This window comes from Cenococcum geophilum (genome assembly GCF_001692895.1).
Source record: "Cenococcum geophilum 1.58 unplaced genomic scaffold K441scaffold_2, whole genome shotgun sequence".
Taxonomy (NCBI): domain Eukaryota; kingdom Fungi; phylum Ascomycota; class Dothideomycetes; order Gloniales; family Gloniaceae; genus Cenococcum; species Cenococcum geophilum.
Window position 1 is genome coordinate 1,298,346 of NW_027137560.1, and position 19,338 is coordinate 1,317,683.

At 48.8% G+C, this 19,338-nt stretch overlaps 6 protein-coding genes across 6 annotated transcripts; 2 read left to right on the forward strand and 4 right to left on the reverse strand.

Annotated features, from left to right (window-relative positions):
• Positions 1-189: 189 nt before the first annotated feature.
• K441DRAFT_651026 (uncharacterized protein) lies at positions 190-2,595 on the forward strand. The gene has a single exon (XM_067647133.1). The coding sequence runs from the start codon at positions 354-356 to the stop codon at positions 2,271-2,273; it is 1,920 nt and encodes a 639-aa protein (XP_067509726.1). The 5' UTR covers positions 190-353; the 3' UTR covers positions 2,274-2,595.
• A 1,833-nt stretch (positions 2,596-4,428) lies between these two features.
• Positions 4,429-7,114, reverse strand: K441DRAFT_535573 (intermembrane space AAA protease IAP-1; the record flags this gene model as incomplete). The annotated part of the gene is made up of 4 exons (XM_067642375.1): positions 4,429-6,614; positions 6,686-6,806; positions 6,857-7,021; positions 7,085-7,114. The coding sequence occupies 4 exons, from the start codon at positions 7,112-7,114 to the stop codon at positions 4,429-4,431; spliced, it is 2,502 nt and encodes an 833-aa protein (XP_067509727.1).
• Positions 7,115-7,505: 391 nt separating this feature from the next.
• K441DRAFT_651030 (1-aminocyclopropane-1-carboxylate synthase 1) lies at positions 7,506-9,391 on the reverse strand. The gene is made up of 5 exons (XM_067647134.1): positions 9,231-9,391; positions 9,010-9,054; positions 8,862-8,950; positions 8,583-8,750; positions 7,506-8,527 (listed from the first exon to the last, which is right to left on the reverse strand). Exons 1-5 carry the CDS (start codon positions 9,324-9,326, stop codon positions 7,690-7,692), a joined length of 1,236 nt encoding a protein of 411 aa, XP_067509728.1. The 5' UTR covers positions 9,327-9,391; the 3' UTR covers positions 7,506-7,689.
• Positions 9,392-9,971: 580 nt separating this feature from the next.
• K441DRAFT_702239 (uncharacterized protein) lies at positions 9,972-12,639 on the forward strand. The gene is made up of 2 exons (XM_067653395.1): positions 9,972-11,355; positions 11,408-12,639. Exons 1-2 carry the CDS (start codon positions 10,139-10,141, stop codon positions 12,300-12,302), a joined length of 2,112 nt encoding a protein of 703 aa, XP_067509729.1. The 5' UTR covers positions 9,972-10,138; the 3' UTR covers positions 12,303-12,639.
• Positions 12,640-14,169: 1,530 nt separating this feature from the next.
• K441DRAFT_533458 (uncharacterized protein) lies at positions 14,170-14,328 on the reverse strand (the record flags this gene model as incomplete). The annotated part of the gene is made up of 1 exon (XM_067642287.1): positions 14,170-14,328. A coding segment is annotated over one exon (159 nt), but the record flags the coding sequence as incomplete, so codon positions are not given.
• Positions 14,329-15,584: 1,256 nt separating this feature from the next.
• Positions 15,585-19,012, reverse strand: K441DRAFT_625697 (uncharacterized protein). The gene is made up of 2 exons (XM_067646111.1): positions 16,098-19,012; positions 15,585-16,038 (listed from the first exon to the last, which is right to left on the reverse strand). The coding sequence occupies exons 1-2, from the start codon at positions 18,777-18,779 to the stop codon at positions 15,937-15,939; spliced, it is 2,784 nt and encodes a 927-aa protein (XP_067509731.1). The 5' UTR covers positions 18,780-19,012; the 3' UTR covers positions 15,585-15,936.
• Positions 19,013-19,338: the final 326 nt, after the last annotated feature.

A 19,338-nucleotide genomic window follows, 5' to 3' on the forward strand; every position in this document is an offset into this window, starting at 1 on the left:
GTGAAGAAGATAGTCCCAATAGGGTTCTTACTACTGCCACACTTTATTATATTAGTGCATCTTGTTCCTGTTATCGTCCCGTTCCCGTGGAAGCGTGCCAAGCGTGCCAAGCAGGTCAAGCCTCAAATCAAGCCTCCGCACAACACCAAGGATCTTTATGCGCCTTGCGTCAGAGTCACATAAATGTCAACGACTCATCCCCTTCGTATTCCCTATATCAGCCACAATGATGACTAGACTCCATAGCCCCAAAAACCTATAAACCTGCCTCTCTTACTCCATTCGGACAGCCCACAATCAAATAAAAGCACATGGAATAAGGAATACATTTGCCACTCAAATAAAATATTACTATGCTCGAAGACCTCCCCTTTGAGCTACTCTCACACATATACACCAACCTCCCTACTGCCCAATCCGTCTCCCACCTCTCTCTAACCTGCCGCACACTGCACTCGTTCACCGCAAAAGAGGGCTGGAAAATCTTCCTCCGGACGCGCTTCCCCTCGCTGCCCGTCCCTGCCGCAGAAACGCACGACCTTCGCGAAGCCGTTCATGGTCTGACGACGCTCTCACGCAACTGGGACCGCAAAGCCTTCCTCGCGCGGTATCTTGAGCCCTACGGCTGCATCACCAGCCTCGCGACGCGGGCGCAGATCCCGCAATGGAACCGTCCGCAGGGCCAGACGATGGGGTACCAGCCTAGCATCGACAGCTACGAGGAGTGGACGGGGGGCGATTGGAGCGCGCGAAAGCAGGTTCTCGCATGGAGTGCGGGGACGGAGCTGATTCTGCGCGTGAAGAGCATGGGACCTGAAGTTGCGAGGCTATGGGAAGGGGCGGATGCTGCAGATCGGAGGTTCTACTTTAACGAGTATAAGCATATGACGGCATGGTTTACGTGGAAGATGTCGGGGAGAGTGGAGGGGAGAGATGATATTACGTCGCTGAATGTGATTAGGCCCTTCCAGAATAATGCAGGGCAGAACGCAGAGGACATAGTACTCGGTACAGCGAGTGGAGAGCTTTTCCGACTCAATATTGGAATGACTGGTGAGCAGAGCTTGAGTGGGCATAATTATGCCATAAATGGCCGGTCAGTACGCTCGACGGCTGTATCGCCCTCAAGTTCGCCGCTTCTGGCTGCTTGCCTTTCCGACTCTCTTTTAGCTCTCTACCCTGTTTACGATTCATCATCAGAAATAGGCTCCACGGCTCCCCTCAGTGAGTTTACAGCCATTCCGGAAGGCAAGAAGGACTGTCGCGTCTGGTCAACTCAATTCCTTTCAGAGGATAAACTAGCTATAGGCCTAGGTCCGTCGACCGAGCCGGTCCACGTTTATGAAGTCACACCAAGCGGGATGACAAAATATCCCATCCGAAAATTCGGCCTAGACGGGACACACTGGGCGCCTGACGACCGTGTGGACGTTCACCCGCATCTCGAAACAAATCAGCGGCAGAAGAACTCGTCCATCTATCCCATCGCCCCACTACCGTCCTCGTCACAAGGAGGCCACGCGGCCGGCCAAGTATTCTTGAGCGGCTGCTACGACGGCATCATCCGACTCCACGACATGCGGTCCCCCTCGGCCTACGAATCCAGCTACTGGGATCCAACGAACGACTCGGCGATCTACTCTCTGCAGACCCAGGGCCGCGAGCGGCTCATCGCCGGGACAGCACGACACAGCATGCTGAAAGTGTTCGATCTGCGCGTCGGCGGCGGCCGCGCCTACCACCACCTCGACGTGCCCGTCACCGCCACCACGAAACCCAACCAGTCTCGCCACTCAAACCCCCATCACGCACCCAACTCTCGCTCGGCAAAGGCCAGCACCCACTACGGCTGGAACCTCTTCCTGAACCCCCGCAACGGCGTCCCGCGCCAACAGCGCCGCTCCTCGCACCGCTCCGCCGACTCCCCCATCTACTCGCTTTCGCTCCCGTCCTCCTCGTCCCCGACCCTCTTCGCCGGCGTCGAGAACAACGTCGTGCAGCTCGACTTCGTCAGCGTGCTCGACGCGCACCCGGACCCGCTCTTCGCTCCGGCGCTTGAGCGCTTCCACCGCACGGGCCAGATCGACGTCAAGGGCAGCTGGAACCCGCGCCACGACGTCTTGCAACTGGCCATGTACGGGCAGAGCCCCGAGAACGGTGGCGCGGCGCAGTTGATGGTGCAGGCGGGAGTTGGAAAGTATAGAGGTGAGATGGGGAGGGGGTTGGATGAGCGGTGGAGGGATCCGGCGGGGTTGAGAGGTGGGAAGTGGTAGGGCTGGTGAAGCGGTTCATAGAAATGCGGGTTGGGTGCTGGGTTTTTGGGTTGATATGAATTTAGTGGTAAGAGAGGCCAAAAGCTACATGTGATTGGTGGTCATTTATTCATTTATTCATTTATTAATTTATTGTTATTATTTATTTAATAGAATATGTAGCTGGTGATGTCTAGGAGTCCTGCAAAGCAACAGATGTTTTAGCTTTTGATGGTAGCTAGAGCACGTTGAGTTTCTCTAATGTTTGACACTGAAGTTTTATTCGACCCTATTGTATATGATTTAAGGTGATTTTGAATTAAAGTTGATTTCTCGAAGGAGGGGCCTAATATTAAGTTTTCTATAACATGACAGGGTAGAACACTTCATACCTAGGCGTGTGGGAATCGTGGGTGATATATGATGATCGTGGTAAATGAGCTTGTGCATCTTCCAAAAAAAGGCAACAGTCCGCGAGATATGGAGAGTGTCTCTACTAGAAGCTCAAATGAAACCTCATACTGTTATTCGTGTACGGAAGCCTGACCGCTCCCTCAAGGAAAAGATCTATGCTCCTTCCGTCGAACAGAATCACATGTCTGTGTTCACACCTATTTACCTGTGCGAACTATGTCCCTATTCACCACCTAATTCAACCACAGCAGGTGGGCAGCTCTTTCAGCCCGAGGGACTGATGGAAAGGGCTCCGGTTGAAAAATTTGATGCTGATAATCACTCTGGACGCGGGCGTGGTGAGGGTAGTGGGGGTGAAGGAGGACTGCAGCGGAATGTAGGTAGGAATGGATCCTGTAGGCAAGGTGGTTTAGGAGAACTGGAACCGTATAGGAGGCTGGCTAAACGAAGGATGACCGAATGAAGGTTGACCGAAAAAGGGTTGATAGTACGTGGGTTGGCTGAATGAAGGCTGGCCAAATGTGTTTTGAACGTACTGAAAGACTTCGTTTCTGACCGTGAAACTCTGCTGTGGGTATGAGGTAGTAGGTGGGTAAGTAAAATGTTGAGCCTGCCCTCCGCTCGTCGCGGGTAAGCTGATACCGGCTACGGTACTCGTACGGCTGTGCCCCGGCTTATCATTCGTAGTTGGTTTCGGCGAGTAGACTGCTCCCGGTCTGAATTTCAGTGAGCCCCTAGTGCGTGAAGGGCTAGCGTCGCTGCAAGACCTCGTAGGCAGCGGTCGAGGTATTGGTATTTAGCGTACGTTTCCGTTGTGAAGGTCGATTGCTGTGAATCGTTTCTGCTCCTTTGGCTACTCTATGATTTAATTAGTGCGGGCTTTGTAACCTCGGCATCGCTCAATCACTCAATCCAATTCACTTGTCTAGCAAGAAACCCTTCGTGCATATCTAATGTCCTCTCTAAAGCCGATCCTTTCTTGTTCAAGGGTTTTAGCACCTTCCCTTCCTGTTTGCGCTTTGTTTGCAATTCCCCGACTTGCTCGAGTTCAGCAAACTGCTGTGACGCCTGGGCTGTGCTCAGACAGATCCGTTAGCTCCGCAGTGGCAGTCAGCTTTGCTCTTGTTGCTTGTCCAACTCGGCGTTGGTGCTTGCTCAGTTCACCTCTTGCCATTCGGTTGGCCTGTGTGAGTTTAATGGAGTTTCGGTAGCAGGAAAGAGAGAGAACGAAGCGGTGGAGGAAAGGGAACGACATCATCACTGCTCATTTCGGAGTGACGCCACATGTTCTGCCGATCTACGTCAGGCAGCTGCATTTGATGAGCAGAAGCAGAAAACATAAGCACTATGATCAAAGAAGGAATTTTAGGGAACAGGATATTTGATAAACCTAGAATGCGATTTTTTGCTACATTAGCGTGGCCCAATGCATATGAACGGAGCGACGCCGCTGCTCCCAAATGCTCTCAACATCAATGACTCACATGACACAACATAGGATACAGACACAAGGAAAGGTGATTTCGACCGTTATTCAGTCAGTCATCCTCATCATTTGAGGAGGAGAGATGGGTATGAAGTAGGAGAAAGACCAAACTTCCCTACCTCACCTGGCTAGCAATACGCTAGAAAACGCCATATAAAGCGCAATTGGCTTGCTATGCAAGTACAGCTTAAACCGAAACCGTTCGCCTTCTCTCTCCAAAATCCTATATATCCCTACATTCCAATTTGGTGGTGGACTGGCTAAGATGTGCCCAACTCAACCACTCGCAGAATATGCTCCCGGCCCTTCTTGTCCAGGCACGCCTGCGCCAGGATCTCCTTCCTCACCTCCTGGAGGTTTAATAGCCCCAGGTAGTACCATTTCTGGTAACTTTATGGGAACACCAGGCATGGAATGTAAGCGATCCGGAAGCTTTTCTCCTTTCACAACCTTTTCCATTTCTTCCTTTCCTAGACTTTCATACTCTACCAATGCTTTCGCTAGTAAATCTAGCTCATGCCTTTTAGATATTAGCAGTGCTCTAGCCCTCTGTCGGCCGTCCTCGATGATCCGGCGGACCTCTATCTCGATAAGCTGTTTGGTCTCAGAGGATAACCGAGCATAATCTGAATGGAGGTCGACATTTCCGAGTATATCTGACATCCCCATCTGCGTAACCATCGAATATGCTATGGCAGTTGCGGTTTGGATATCGGATGACGCGCCGCCAGTAGTATCATCTGGACCATAGACTAGTTCTTCAGCCACTTTGCCACCCATGCACACATCGATCCTTGCTAGATACTCCTTTTTGGCAACGCTGACTTTATCCATTTCGGGTAACTGGAAGGTGATTCCGAGCGCGTGGCCTCTAGGCATAATTGTCGCCTTGTACAGTGGGTCGGAGCCTTGGGTGTACATGGCTACTAACGCGTGGCCGCCCTCGTGGTACGCAGTCATAATCTTGTCCTTTTCCTGGATGACTGCACTTCGTCTTTCAGCCCCCATTAAGACTTTATCCTTAGCCCATTCGAAATCATGCATAGTGACTTTCTTTGCTTTGTTCTTTGAAGCGTGTACGGCGGCTTGATTGACGATATTTTCTAATTCTGCCCCAGAGAAACCTGGTGTACCCCGTGCGATTAGAGCTGCATCAACATCAGTACCAAGTTGAATATTTCTCATATGATGCTTGAGAATGGCGACACGCCCTCTAACGTCAGGAAGAGGGACCACGATGTTGCGATCAAATCGACCCGGTCTCGTTAGAGCCTTGTCTAGAAGTTGAGGGAAATTAGTTGCGGCAAGAAATATGACACCAGAGTTCTGATCGAAACCGTCTAGGTCGGTGAGGAGCTGATTCAAAGTTTGCTTGACATAGGCAGCATCCCGTTCATTACGCTTTCCACCTATCGCATCAAGCTCGTCAATGAATACGATCGCAGGCGCTTTGGCTCGAGCAGCATTGAAGAGTTCACGAACACGCTTGGCTCCAACACCGACGTAAACTTCATCGAATTCAGATCCAGACATGTAGAAGAAAGGTACGCCAGCTTCCCCAGCAACGGCACGAGCGAGGAGGGTCTTTCCAGTTCCGGGAGGCCCAACCAGGAGAACACCTTTTGGAAGCTTTCCACCAAGAGTCGAGAATTTGTCGGGGTTCTTGAGGAATTCGACCAATTCTTGAAGTTCTTCCTTGGCTTCGTCGCATCCATGAACGTCACTGAAGCGTGTTGTCTGAAGTTCCGGTCTTGCCTCAGTATTCTGTGTACCTCCAACCTTCTTCAACATGCCGCTTGCTTCGATAATAAGGGTGACGACGATAAGCGAAAGGTAAGTGATGAGGCCGAAATAGAGAACAAATTTGAACCACTTGAAGATGGTGCTTCCGGTAGATTCTTCGACGACGACGTAGAGTGGGCTCTCTTTACCACCAGATCCACTGCGGGCCATTGAAAGGGTACCTCCTCGAACGCGGGCACCGACCGCCTGGCCAATAGCTTGCATTTGTTCATTACTGAGAGTGCTATTATGACCAATTTGGTCTTTTGTTGCCTGGATAGCTGAGGCCTTTTCAATTTGACCGACCCTCTCCAATGCCTTGATATACATGGATTCGCATGCTGGGTTGGTTGCGAACCGACCAGTCTGATATCGCTCAACCACAATTTCTGGCATGTTGGCTCGTAGCAGTGCGGAGTAAAAGGCGTTCTGAGCTGTGGCGCTCTGCGGATTGTTGTTTGCGGTCATTTCCATATGAGCTAGGAGATTACGTGATGAAGTTGCGCCGAAAAGCGTTCGCTGTTGCGTTAGTCCTAAGCCAAGATTACCCGGTCTTGGTATAGGCCGGAGGTTGTTCAAAGGGCCAAGTTTTGAAAGAGTGGAGTATTGCCTAGACATTCTGGCCATAGGAGGAAGTGTACGAGCCAGAGGGTTGCAGAGACGGAGAGCATTTTTAGGAACTACAAAGAAATCAGTCGTCGTACGATGGCATTGCCAAAACGGCCGTGAAGACCGTAGGAGATTGACATACTTGATGATAATATCCCAGAAACCAGAGGTTGTGCCTTCAATACTTCCGCAGAAGGTCGAAACCACAGAGCCGACATTGAAACCGGCTCGAGACATTCCGGTAACATCAGTGTCGAACATCCCTAGTCAATGTGAGCTACTATCCGATTATCCATACCAATATCCGTCATACCTGTGTTTGTGGTAGTTGCGCAGACTTAGGCGTATTCTCTACCGCTGTTTGGCCCTCTTGCTTTGCCGGAATGGGGGAAGGGGCCTGACGCTTAAGGGTTCGCCACGGGACTTGAAGGACAGCAGACATCGATGGCCATAGTTCAGTTGTAGCAGATGCAATACCCTATTAATTGCCAGGTTAGCCTACAGTTTTCCAGACTAGATGATGAGGCGTTGCGATGCTAACCTGAACTCTGACCGGTGCTTGAAATGCCATTATTATCGGGTGGCGGACGATGCCGCGCGCAGTGAAATATAGACAACCAGAGAAGAAAGAAATATTATAAGTAGACAGACAAGAATTCGCAGAGAGAAAGTGTTGTGATGACCGCTTCTTAGCGGGTGCGACGTTGTTGAAGACCTGCGATGGTAAAGGTAGGAAAGTCACCGATCCGTTCGGCGCGCCGGTCACACGACGCACAGACCATGCTTCGAGAAAGTGCCTCCGACTTCAGTCCGCACCTCTCGGCATTATCCAAAACGTTCACGATTATTCGTTATGAATTTGATGCTTAATTAACAGAACCTAAATACTAGATATCTACGAATACCTATGGTGTTTCAAGGATCTTTTTTAGTTGTTTTACTTAGTAATTACAGGAATTTCAATTAGTTGGCGGTTTCTATTTTTTGGTACAGGTTTAATTTGATCTATCGGCCGCGTGAGCACCTGAAGTACTTCGAAACTGAACACAAAATCATCCATGAAGGCATGACGAGCAGACCAAAATTCGAGTGTATGCCTCGCACGCAGGATATGTGATGTTAGATCCTCGCCTGCCATGCCTATCCTTACTCTTTCAACGTTTTCAATAGCCTCCTGAATCCCTCTCGAAGCGTCCTCTCATCATGCGAAAACACCACTCGGAAGAAGCCCGGCTCTTCTGCGGCCTGACTGCCACCATTCAAAATAAAAACCTTGTTATTCAATAGTTTTTTCATCAGTACCTCCTCCCTTTCCCACCCATCCTTTCCGTCTTCTTCCTTTAGCCATGGCGAAAGGTCGACCCAAAAGAAGAATCCAGCATTTGACCCATGGGAATACTTGATTCCTGCATCATCCATGAGTTGCCTCATTAGCATATTACTAGCCGCAAGCTTCTTCCTGCTTGTATCCAGAAACTTCTCCATCCACTGCTCATCTTCGAGCATCGTGATAGCAATCCTCTCGTCTGCCATACCCGACCAATGGAATTGCGTTATGGAGTTCATTGCCCGCATCAGCTCCACATTCCGGGTATGGAAAACACCCAAACGGAGGCCACCGCAGGCGAGATCCTTACTCATTCCATATTGGAAATGAAGATAGTTGGGGTCGATGTGTTCGGAAGAATCGAAAGACAACACAGATACAAACTTAGTGGCTGCTTTGTCCGGGATCTCGTAGACTGACTGAGAATACACTTCATCTGCTAGCATGTGTATTTTGTGCTCGTTGCAGAATCTCATGAGAGCAATAATTGTGTCCTTGGGATAGCATTGTCCTAGTGGATTGTGCGGATGGCACAGCATCAGCGCACGAACGCGGATCCCGTCCTTTTCAGCCTTCTTCCGTGCATCATCGTATTTTTGGACCACTTCTGGTGAGAATTGGTCCACTCTGTTAAATGACACGAAGATAGGTTTAATCCTATGAAAAATGAACATTTCTTAGAGGACATATTGCTAGATCATCGTAGGCTTACTTCGCTATCAGGCCGAAATCTGTTGGAAATGCAGTGTAACTCGGACTGGATAGCAAAATGCCATCACCAGGGTCTCCGAGAGTCAAGCCAAGCATATTAAAAATCGAGGGGCATCCACTTGCGAAAAGGAGATTATCGGCCTCGAGCGGTAGATATGGATGGAAGTACCTGGTAGACGTCAATAGCGATACTCAAGAGAGATATTATACGAGTTTGCTGAGCAAAGATTTTTTTTTCGTATGGCTTTTGTAACTCAATAGCAAGGCAAACTTTTCGTACTTATTTATATATTTTGCCATGGCTTTCCTGAGTCGAGTGCTACCCCAAGGCCCTTCACCATAGTTAAAGTCCACGCCTTTGAATCCAAGCTAGTTAGTGCTTCCGAGTCAGTATTCCGCGGCATGATTCGATATAAAAGGAAACTCACATCGTGTGATTTGATAAAGCTTGCTACTTCATCGAACACGATATACTGTGCAGAAGTTAGCGTGAAGCTCAGCTGTTGGATGTCATTTCGCATGTCATGATTTGAGGTAGGTCAAAGTTGCCTCATAATAAATCTTATTTGTGAGGATTACAACTTGTCATGTTGCTCATGCTGCATCGTGTATCCAATTGGCTCAGCCACTAAAAGAGACTTTGCCCTACATTTTCAGCAGTCCCGATATTCACCAGTCCTTCCAGATTCGTTTCAGGATTAAACATAGCATTATCCCCAAGAATCGTACTGGCTTGATCTCGCATGTTCGGACCAGAAGCAAGCTCAGCGCCACGCTGGCCAAGAGTCGATTCAGATTTCGTTCTCGTCGGGATGGTTGAAGCCATAATAGATAGACAAACTCAAAATTGAATCAATGAACTGTATTTTGGGTGTGAGATCAGGTTGTACTAGAGTGCCACATTAATGGTTAAATGTAGTAGTGAGTCAGCTGCCGTGGGGGGACTCTGTCTGATCAGGCCGCGGGCAAAAGTCACCGGAAGTTTGGGTGCCGTCAGTGATGTGCATTTCGAACCTCATGGAGGAGCAATTTGTAGCGAAGTCTTTAGCATTTTACGACATCAGTCCGAGCAGTCCAATTGAAGCTTTAACGACTAGTTCTACGAATCTAGCATGCCGAGTCACGCTGATGTGATCGCAAATTCTGCAGATCTTTGTGGGACCTACCGGAGCGTGAAGAAATTCTTCGCTAGCATTTTTTTGGATGCCTTAAAAGGGGAGGGGTGGGGAATATCTAGTCGCGTCTCTCTGCTTGACATTTTGAGATCGGACAGCATTCGGACCGAACCGGATTTTCTTATCGGAACTGTGTTTGCACTGTTTGCAGTTTAATCCCTGCAAAGTGCATTCTCGCTGTCACCCGCCCTTTGAAGTCACCCAGGCCAATTTCACCTTGTCACTAAAGGCTTTACGAAGGGCATCCCTCTCGTGCCAACTGGCATGCCCTATTATTTTCGTCTCTAGTCCTCGGACCCTCTACGTTCACCCTTACCCGTGCCGCGCACATCTCCTCCACCAACTCGATCAAAATCCTTCCTCCAGCTGCGCACAACACACTATGCCACCCACAGCCGTTTCGCGGACTGCCATGGCCGCTCCACCACCCGATCGACGTCAATCGACTCGTCAGGCGCGCACAAGTATCACTCGGCCTGTGAACTACTATGCTCGCAGCTTCGCTGGGCGGCTCGCTGCGCTGGGCGGAATGGAGACACCGCCAGCTACCAACACACCGGGTTTCCTACCAGCCCTGACACACTTCACAGACTCCGTCGATGCCTTTCCGAAGGAGCTCATCAAACACTTCTCCATGTTCAAGGAAGTCGAGGCCAAGATCCACGACCCGGAGCAAGTGTTGGAGATGCTGCTTGAGGAGGTCGCAAGGCAGCCTGTCCCAACGTTGTCACAGCGCCGTACTGCCCTACAAAACCAGCCAGGCCTCACAAGAGACAACAGCATGAATGGCAGTGTCAATGGATCCGTTCAACAGGATAGTGCGTCACGACACCAACAGCTCTCGGTGGAGCTGTTCCCTGACAATTTCAACACCCTGCCTCCTGAAGAGCAGGCTGATCTTCGTAGAAGACAACTTTTCTTTCGCTTGCGAATGGTCGTCGCATCAATGCTGCCTACTCTCGATGAGAAATTGGTCGTCTTAACCTCAGCTAAAACAACCAAAGACAAGGGCTTAGGTCGCATGAACACCTCATACCCGCACCTCGACGACGAGATCAGCGAAGAAGCACGCTATGGCAGCTTGAATCACTGGGCATATGCGGATAAAGAAGAGAAAAAGAAGGGTGGTACAACAAGCGAGAGATCTCGACGCGAGGTCGCTTCTGCAAATAATCTGGCGGCAGCGGCAGCGGCGGTACATGAAGTTGATGCTGCGGCGCTTAGGAGCGAAGCTAGACGTGAAGCTATGATGGCGAATAAGAGGAGCCGAAACCAGCATCTCGATTCCGACTTTGATGATAGACCCGCGAAGAAGCCTCAGACTAAGGCTCGAAAGGTAGCTGCAGAACCGCCACAGGTATCGGAGCCAAAGGCATACGGGCTAGGTATCTCTAGCAATGGGACCGCACAGCCGAATAAGCGAAAGAAGATAGAAAAGGCGACAGCTGTAGCTCCGGTTATGGAGCGATCATTGAGCACTGTACTGAACAGTGCTGGAGCCGGTGGAAGAAGCGGAGTTAGTCCAAGGGAAACACCAAGCGCTGAAAATGGGAAGAAGAAAGCAAAAGCTGTTCCAGTGCCAGCTCAAGCCAGAAAACGGTAAGCACCTCCGGGTCTTGTCGCTGGACTTTTATACACTGACTTTTGGTAGAAGCGCGGTCATGGGAGCCCACTCCCCTCCTCTCGCTTCATCGCCCCTCGTAAGCACATTCGCGACGTCAAGAGAAATTATTACTGCTGCGCAGCGTCCTCAATCGTCTCGTGCGCGACAGAATTCTAATGCAAACTCCGTTAACTCCGCCGTTCAAGAGACGTCGCGTGGCCGCCCCTCGTCTTCCCAATCGAATCGTCCTGCAAATAGCAGCAACGCTATACAAGAGCTCGAGCAAGCGGCGGGGATTTCCAGAGCGCCTCTACCTGCGAAAGAAGGCTATACTGCCAATGATGCTGCCGAAGGCCCTCCTAATGGGTCATACGAGTCTGCACCGTTCAAGCGCGAAGATCCCGATCCTCAAGAAGCCGAGACACCAGAATTGGATCCGCCGCTTCCTCTCCCAGTGACCACGCGTGCAGGCCGCACCTCCAAGACTGCAACACCTATCCGCTCCTCTTTCCCTGAAGTTCCTATAGTCCGCAGCCGTAGCACACGCGCTGCCAATAATGGTGGCTCACATGNGTCGTCAGAGACTGCTGGCAGTGGCTCACAAGCCAAGCGTTCGCACAAGAAGGGCGCATCGATCACCCAGGCGTCCATCTCAGCCCCAACGATTGAGCCAGACGACGAAGGCAGCAGTCCCGCCGCCGAGCTCTCCGACGAGCTCGGCGAAGACGGCGACGAGCCTCGGTATTGCTACTGCAACGAGGTCAGCTACGGCGACATGATAGCCTGTGACAACGACGAGTGCCCGCGAGAATGGTTCCATTTGGGCTGTGTGAATATGGACAAGGCACCAAATGCACGGACGAAGTGGTTCTGCAGCGATGAGTGCAAGGAGAACTACAATGCACGGAAGGAGAAAAAGAGCAGGCCGGGGAGTCGGCAGTAGCTGGACTCTGATTCTCTGTTTACTCATAAGGCATTCTTTCATCGGCCTGGTTCCTCTGTCGGTTCGGTACGTAAACGTGTTCGCTTCTGGAGGCGTTTAGTGGAGATACAGCGGCCAATCTAGGCGCCTGCATTTCTTGCGCCGGAACTATCTCGGTCATCTTTTTTGACTAGGAGGACGCCGCTTCGCATGTTTTCGGACTTGGACTTCTCTTTCTTTTGCATTTGCTAGATGGCGCAGTATGATGGGATGACGAACTATATCGCTCGCAGGATCGGTCCGCCGGGCTTGTATGTGTGGCCTTTTATTTATTTTCTTCTTCTCTTTAACGGCTCCCGCCGTATTAAGCTGGCGAGCGATAAGTCTGCGCGACTTGAGAGCGTAGCAGGCTCTGCCCTTTTCTTTTGTTCTGCTGATGATGCGCTCAATGAAAGTGTACGAAAATCTTACATATCGTGGCTATGGGCGGCACTTGTGGTCTTTCGGTTTTCTCTTCTCGCTTCCAGCGCCACTTTTGTATGCCTAGATCGAAGTCAACGAGATGATATCCTAGCTCCGGTACTCCAAATTTGAAGAGTGCAGCCTCGTCTGGTTAGGAGTTACGCCAATGTTGCCATATTAAAACTTAGAATGTATTCCTAAGTTGTCCGAGTAAGTACTGAGGGCAAATCATGCTCGAGCATTCACTGTCGTGATCGCAAAGAATGTTTCTTCCAGCCTCGTGGTAAATCGTGGTATTGGGATGTGTGTTGAGTAAAGCAAGTTCAGAAATAAATGTCTCGCTTATGCAAGACTACGATGCCTTGGTCCGAAGGGAGATGACATGGCGTCGGGCGTACCGTAGAATCTTGCGAAACTCATCGAACGCTAGCAAGGGTGGTCGCGGCATCTAGCCATATTTGGAAGGCGGTCAGATTCTGCCCATATCAATATCAGGACCGTCAACCCCTTTATCAAATGCGTCTTATCAAATGCGTCTTATCAAATGCTTCAAATGCCTCTCTAAATCCAGCGGCTATACTATATTTGGCTTATTCTTATATTTAGCATCTTCCTGCTCAAGACACTCAATAAGAACCTTCTTTGCTCCAGAAACTATAAGGCCTCATTACTTGCAAAGGTCCTTCAGCTACTTAACTAACAGTATTCTATAGTTATTCCTTAGTAGATATTCTTCCTATTTAAGGATAAATTTATTAACCATATCGCCTACTACTAATAGCTCCTTAAAATCCTCTTCTTATTTAATTACTAGATCTTCCTATACCTCCCATCCAGTAAAATTAATATCTAAGCTTAATATATCCTTAATTCGGATAAGATAATCCTAACTACCATTAGCATAGATACTGATTCCACACTTAATAAAGGCCTTACATACAAGGTCTGCTTTCTAACTAAGCTTCTGTGCTACAGCAGCAACTACATATATAGTCATTACCCGCCGATCTAACACAGTCTATTTAGTAATATCTCCTTTAGACAGACCCTTAAGATACTCCTTAGTAGCCTCTCATAGCCAGCCTTTAAAAGGCTTATTAACTGCAGTATCAAGTAGCTATAGAAGGCTTATACAGCCGCTTAAAATTAGCGCTATAGTAATATAGCTATTATATAGCTTCTATAGAATTGCTTATATCTTATAGAACGAGGCAACATCTATAATAAGAAGATTATCAAGCCTATTAAGCCTATTAAGTAATAGGCAGAGTTCTTCAGTAATCTACTTATCAAACAGCTCTTCATTATTATAAGCTATTTCATTATAGGCGACTATAACTTCCTTACTATAGCGGTGGCCCTCCTACTTATAAATTTATCTAGAGGGGCTAGCAGTACCATAAAAGATAAGCTTTGGCCATATTCTTTATATACCATCTGCAAAGATATAAAGAATAAGTATTACTTGCCTCTTATTCCACCCACTCCAATTACTTTTATTAGAAATAGTTTTTGCTCTATAGAAATCATAGGTATAGCTATCTAGATATTTAAATGGGATTAGGGTCTTATTAAGGTTAAGAATAGTTAATAAATTAAAGCAATTTGGATATATTATTTAGTGTAGTAATTAAGGCCTATAAGGTTATAAATTCCGGCGAATAAACCGCAAGAAGAAGTTAATAACTTTAATATATTCTTCTAGAAGCTTTAAGGCTTATTTAATAACCCTCCGCCGTAAAATTCCATATCTCTTTATAAAATTGTTAAACCAGCCATATAAGAACACAAATAACTATCCACAGTCTAGGTAATAGCACTAAAAGAGCTCTCTTAATATTTATTGGAACCAGCTCCGTTAAATAAGCTAGCCAGCTAATCTGCGTACACAAAATATATTAAATAACTCTTACTCTATTTCTGGCCATTAGCAGGTCCAACCTTATCTAGGTAGAGCTCTACTCCTAGCTTTTAACTCTATAATTTTATCCCTTTATCGCCACCAGCCTTTTATTATTGGTTCCGGTATCTTCCAATAGGCTAACGCCTCGGCAGCAGTAAGAGGGCGATAGACAGTGCCATCAGGCAATTCGGTTTCAGCGTTGGTACAGCCAGCTTATACTTAATATCTCTAATCATCCTTAACTTAATGGTGAATAAGAAATAGAAGAACTTATATTTTACGCTCGTGGGAATAGCTTCGCTAAATACAGGATATAGGCTTATGTTGCTTATAGGGACGGGCTTCTAATGGCGTAGGTTTTAGCCCAGGGCGCTTCTTCAGGGGCGGAGCATGTTGGATATTACCGCTAATTTCTTGGAGAGGCATTTAAAGAATTTAATAAGACGCATTTGATATAGGGGTTAAATAAGTTCGTAAGAAGCCCTGAGACGGGCCTTCGGTTTATTGATATGGGCAGAATCTGACCGCCTTCCAAATATGGCTAGATGCCGCGACCACCCTTGCTAGCGTTCGATGAGTTTCGCAAGATTCTACGGTATTTAACCGTCCGAATGCCGTGTAGTACCGGTTAATAGGTGTGTAATGAGGTAGTGTGGGCTGTTGGGTTTTAATTAGTATAGTGGCTGATTAGGGTTCGGGGAAATAAGAGTACTGCCAGTTACAAGCCATAATGTACTAGGCAATGCACGTAGATCAAATTGTCTTTGAAACCTCGAAAGAAAGAGGTGGAAGCGTGTAGACGTGTCGAGGCGAGAAGTAGGAGGCTTGTGCCAAGTGGTCCTTCGGCACTCCGTGCTATCACTTCTGCTGCAGCGTAGGGTTTCAACAATGTTGTAATGAAGGTATGATGTAGAGGCAGCAGTGCTTATGAGGCGAATAAGAAAGCTAGGAGTAGATTGAGGTGGCTTAAATCTAATTTTCCAGTCCTCAGCCCAAGGCCGGTTTGCGTAAAACCCAAATGCCAAATCATCAATCCTTTTTATTGCAGTTCGAAACGCCTTTAAAATATGCGGTGGTGTATAAAAGCAAAAAAGGCGCTCAAAAGATACATAAAAAATCTCGCCGCCAAAAATATAGTACACCCAGAAGATCATATAACCGGGCCTGAAGGGCTTCTAGCGTAGCAAGTCAGACGGCAAAGGAAGAAGTAGAATAATAGTAATAAGTCAACTCATACGCATTATAACGTTGCTCCCCACTCACTCATACATTATTCGATACAGCATGACATCACGCGGTCATTGTCTTGCTAAGACTTGACTTTACTGGCGCTTGCTCTCTTTTTAGTGTTCGAACAAGTGCTTCAAGTTTCCGTCGCTCCTCTTGTTCAGCCTGTATTGAGTAATTAGCACACGACACCTCAAGGTCCAGTTCTGCGAAGTGGAAAATACCCTCAAAGCTTTCAAACCCTCTGCTGTGCGGTCCCTCATCATCTTCCTGAAGTCTTCCCTCAACATCCTAATGCTAGTCGCCTCAACAGCAACACCAGGGCCCGATGGCCCACCAGGATTCCTCAAACCTAACCACCTAACTCTTTCATCACTTAGCTCCATTTCCAAGGCCTCCTTCTCGTCCTTGAGCGCATCAATTATAGCCTCAAAGTGATCCCGATCCTTCTCATTCTGAATCGAGTCCTTGGTGAGCGCCTCGTACTCCTGTGCCATCGCTGCGAGCTCCTGCTTCAGATTCCGCTCTGTCTCACGGGCTTCAGCCTCACCTCGGGCAGCTGCTTCCTGTGTGCGACGCAGAGAGTCTATTTGCTGGACTAGTTCAATGTTCTTAACACCCAGATCTTCAAGTTCTTTCTTAACGCTAGGGTTTGCAGCGACTTCAGCCGCTCGCTGGGCACGAGTGCCGTAGGCGCCATCCAGTTCCGCGCGTGCAACGGTCACTTCGGTTTGCAGACGCGCAATTTCGCCTTCGAGCTCCCTTAGCTCTTTCTCCTTGCCTTCAAGCGCCGCTGTGGCTTCGCTAGCACGAGACTCAGCCGCCTCCTTCTCCGCAGTCGCCGCATGCAGTGACTCTGAGACGTCTTCAAACTGCTGCGAGGCTTCCGAAAGCTCGGCACGCAGCTCAGCGGCTTCAATGCGGGCGTCGTCTTGAAGCTCTCCGATCTGTGCTTCAAGAATATTGTATCGATCTTCTACTTCACGACGGGCAACTTGCTCGGCAACCAGGGCTTCAGAGTCTGACTCGCCACGCTGTTGGTCTTGGAGGTCGTACTGTTCGAGTTGCTCAATGGCCCGTTCGAGTTCTTGCTCTGCTGCCACTTGCTGGGCTCGTGCTTGATTGATCTGGTCATTGAGACGAGCAAATGCCTCTTCTTTTTCTGCGTCAGACTTGCTGTTAAGCTCTCTTTGCTGTTTGATTTGGCGACGGAGAATGCTCTGCTTTTCGTAAAGTGTTGACGCGCGGCTGTAGAGCCATTGGACTTTAGCGGAGAAGGCCTGAAGGGAGAACTCTTCATTTGGCATCCCTTCTTCATCGGGAGATAGATCGTCTTCCGTTACATCGGGGTGCGCTGCGAGCATTTGGCGACGCTGGGCCTTTCGTTGTCGAGCCTCCTCTTCACCAGCGATTATGATTGACCACAGCCCGGCCAAAACAACTTCGTATTGTGAGGATTGCGATTGCGGATTAGATGTTTTCGAGTGGGCTTCAAAGAGTGATTGAGACATGGAACTATGCAGCTGTTCCATGTTATAGAGTGCTTCTTCCATATAGTTAATTTGCTCCTGGGCACTTTGTCCGGCTATCGGTGGAGGTGGCGGATACTGCTCCTCATTTTCAGATTTCGATGAACTGATCATGTTGTATAGCTGGTTGTTAATTCCTTCAAGCCGGCCTTCAACAGCGTTCTGAGAGTGGCGCAACCTGTTCTGCATGTTATTTTGCTCTGCTCCAATGTCCCGTAGACCTTGGTCGAGGAAGTCTAGTTGCTGATCAACAAGAGAGGCTCTTCGGATATCTGCCGCATCCGAAGCAATTTTCGGAGCAGCTGAATATGCCTGGTTCCGTTCAGGATTTGCTTGAATAATTAATTCCCTCAGCCGGTCATTGAGATCTTCTAATCGCTTCTCCACCGATATCAGGGCCTGGTTTTGCTGTTCCATCGCGTCCCGGTCCATCGCAGGCATATGGTGTGTTCCGTTCCTTAGCGCATGCATCAGTCCATCCAAGTTTTCCGGTGATCGATACAGACTTCGTTCGTCAAAATTATCCTCAGGTTTTGGCCGATTACTTCTGCCATTCTCATAGGTGTATATGCTTGCCGGGCTGTCCGGTCGAGCGCCTTGACTTATACCGTCTGGAAGCATCGATCGAGCGCTTTGGCTTCGTTTGGATGGGCCTTCGTGTGTCATCTGCAAGATTCCGGCCGTGTGCTGCAATATCTGCGTTTGTACTTGCCGCGACCGCGCTTCCAGTTGGAACATTTCGCGAGACAAACCCTCGCACTTCTTCACGCTAGTCGCAAGCTCATCTTCCGATTTAACAAGGGCATCGCTTTTAATGCTAGCGCCGCTTCCCCGACTCCCAAAACTTCTTCTATGGCCCTTGGCCTTGTCTATCTCTATCTCTCTCCCCTTCTTCGAGTATAGTCGGTTCAGAGATTGCGCTGCGTTGCGTAGTTTTGACTCCAGCGTTAGCTTACGTTGCACAGCCTCAATCCGCGAGTTGAGCGTTTGCTGTTCTATTTTCAGTGCCTCCAATTCTTCAAATGACAGTATCTCATAATTCTGGCTATCGCTGATCGCTGTCTCAACTAGAAGGTGCATAACCACAGGATCGTTGTTGAGGAGCGCTGAGCTCCGTTTCGCACTTCCACGCGTGCTGTCAGCAGTTGTGTCTGCGACAGGCCTCTTGTTTCCGTCCAGAAATACATCTGGGGGAGGTATGAATGCGTTACTGCCATACCGTGGGGTGCCTTGGTAGGCAGAGTCTTCGTAGGCTGGAGAGGGGCCGCTCATGTAGGAAGGGTAATTTGAACCAGGAGATGGGTAGCGGTAGTATGACTGGGTGCTCAGCGCATCCCCATTTTGGATATTTTGGATTCGCAAGCCATTAGTCTGCATTGTAGGCGGCAAGGGAGGGTTCGAGATAGAGAAGTGCCAGCTTTGCGATTCGAGTGCGGCGTTCGGTAGGAAGGAGGACCGAGAGTGGAGGAACGTAAGCCGTAGAGTAGAACTCCAGGGGATAGGATGGTGTAATATCACCTCCTGGAATGCATTTTTTCTTTTATTGCGCGGACCAAAAGGGAGAGCCTCGATATGCTAGGGATAAGAAAAAAAAAGACGATTCTTTGGCGTCTATTAATCAGGGGCCGGGGGGTGAAAGGGCTGGGATCCCGAGGACTGAGGTGGCTTGGCAGGCACACTCCCCAACACTGGTTAGATCGACCAATAGGAACTGTGAGGTCATGCCGATGATAGTGTTCGCTAGCGGTTGTGGATTTCTACGAGTTTGGTGCACGAGTAACACCCGAATAAATCCCTCCTGTCTCTCCTTACCCTGCTTCAGAATCGCTGTGGTGGGTTTCAGGCGTGCTAGCTGCTGTTTTCCTCTCTCTTTGGATTCTCAGCTCTTCTCGGTCTGCTTACCCGTCTCGTATCCCTTGCAACGGTGAAGTCCTGC

Bases quoted from the DNA above. Each gene is read 5' to 3' on its own strand.
- K441DRAFT_651030 (XM_067647134.1), bottom strand. From the start codon at position 9,326: ATGCGAGATCAAGCCAGTACGATTCTTGGGGATAATGCTATGTTTAAT. The intron at 9,055-9,230 runs GTAGGGCAAAGT...ACTTCTGCACAG, and splicing joins ATATCGGGACTGCTGAAAAT to TATATCGTGTTCGATGAAGT. The intron at 8,951-9,009 runs GTGAGTTTCCTT...AGCACTAACTAG, and splicing joins GCTTTATCAAATCACACGAT to CTTGGATTCAAAGGCGTGGA.
- K441DRAFT_625697 (XM_067646111.1), bottom strand. From the start codon at position 18,779: ATGCAGACTAATGGCTTGCGAATCCAAAATATCCAAAATGGGGATGCG. The intron at 16,039-16,097 runs GTATTTTCCACT...TACTCAATACAG, and splicing joins AGGGTTTGAAAGCTTTGAGG to GCTGAACAAGAGGAGCGACG.
- K441DRAFT_651026 (XM_067647133.1), top strand. From the start codon at position 354: ATGCTCGAAGACCTCCCCTTTGAGCTACTCTCACACATATACACCAAC.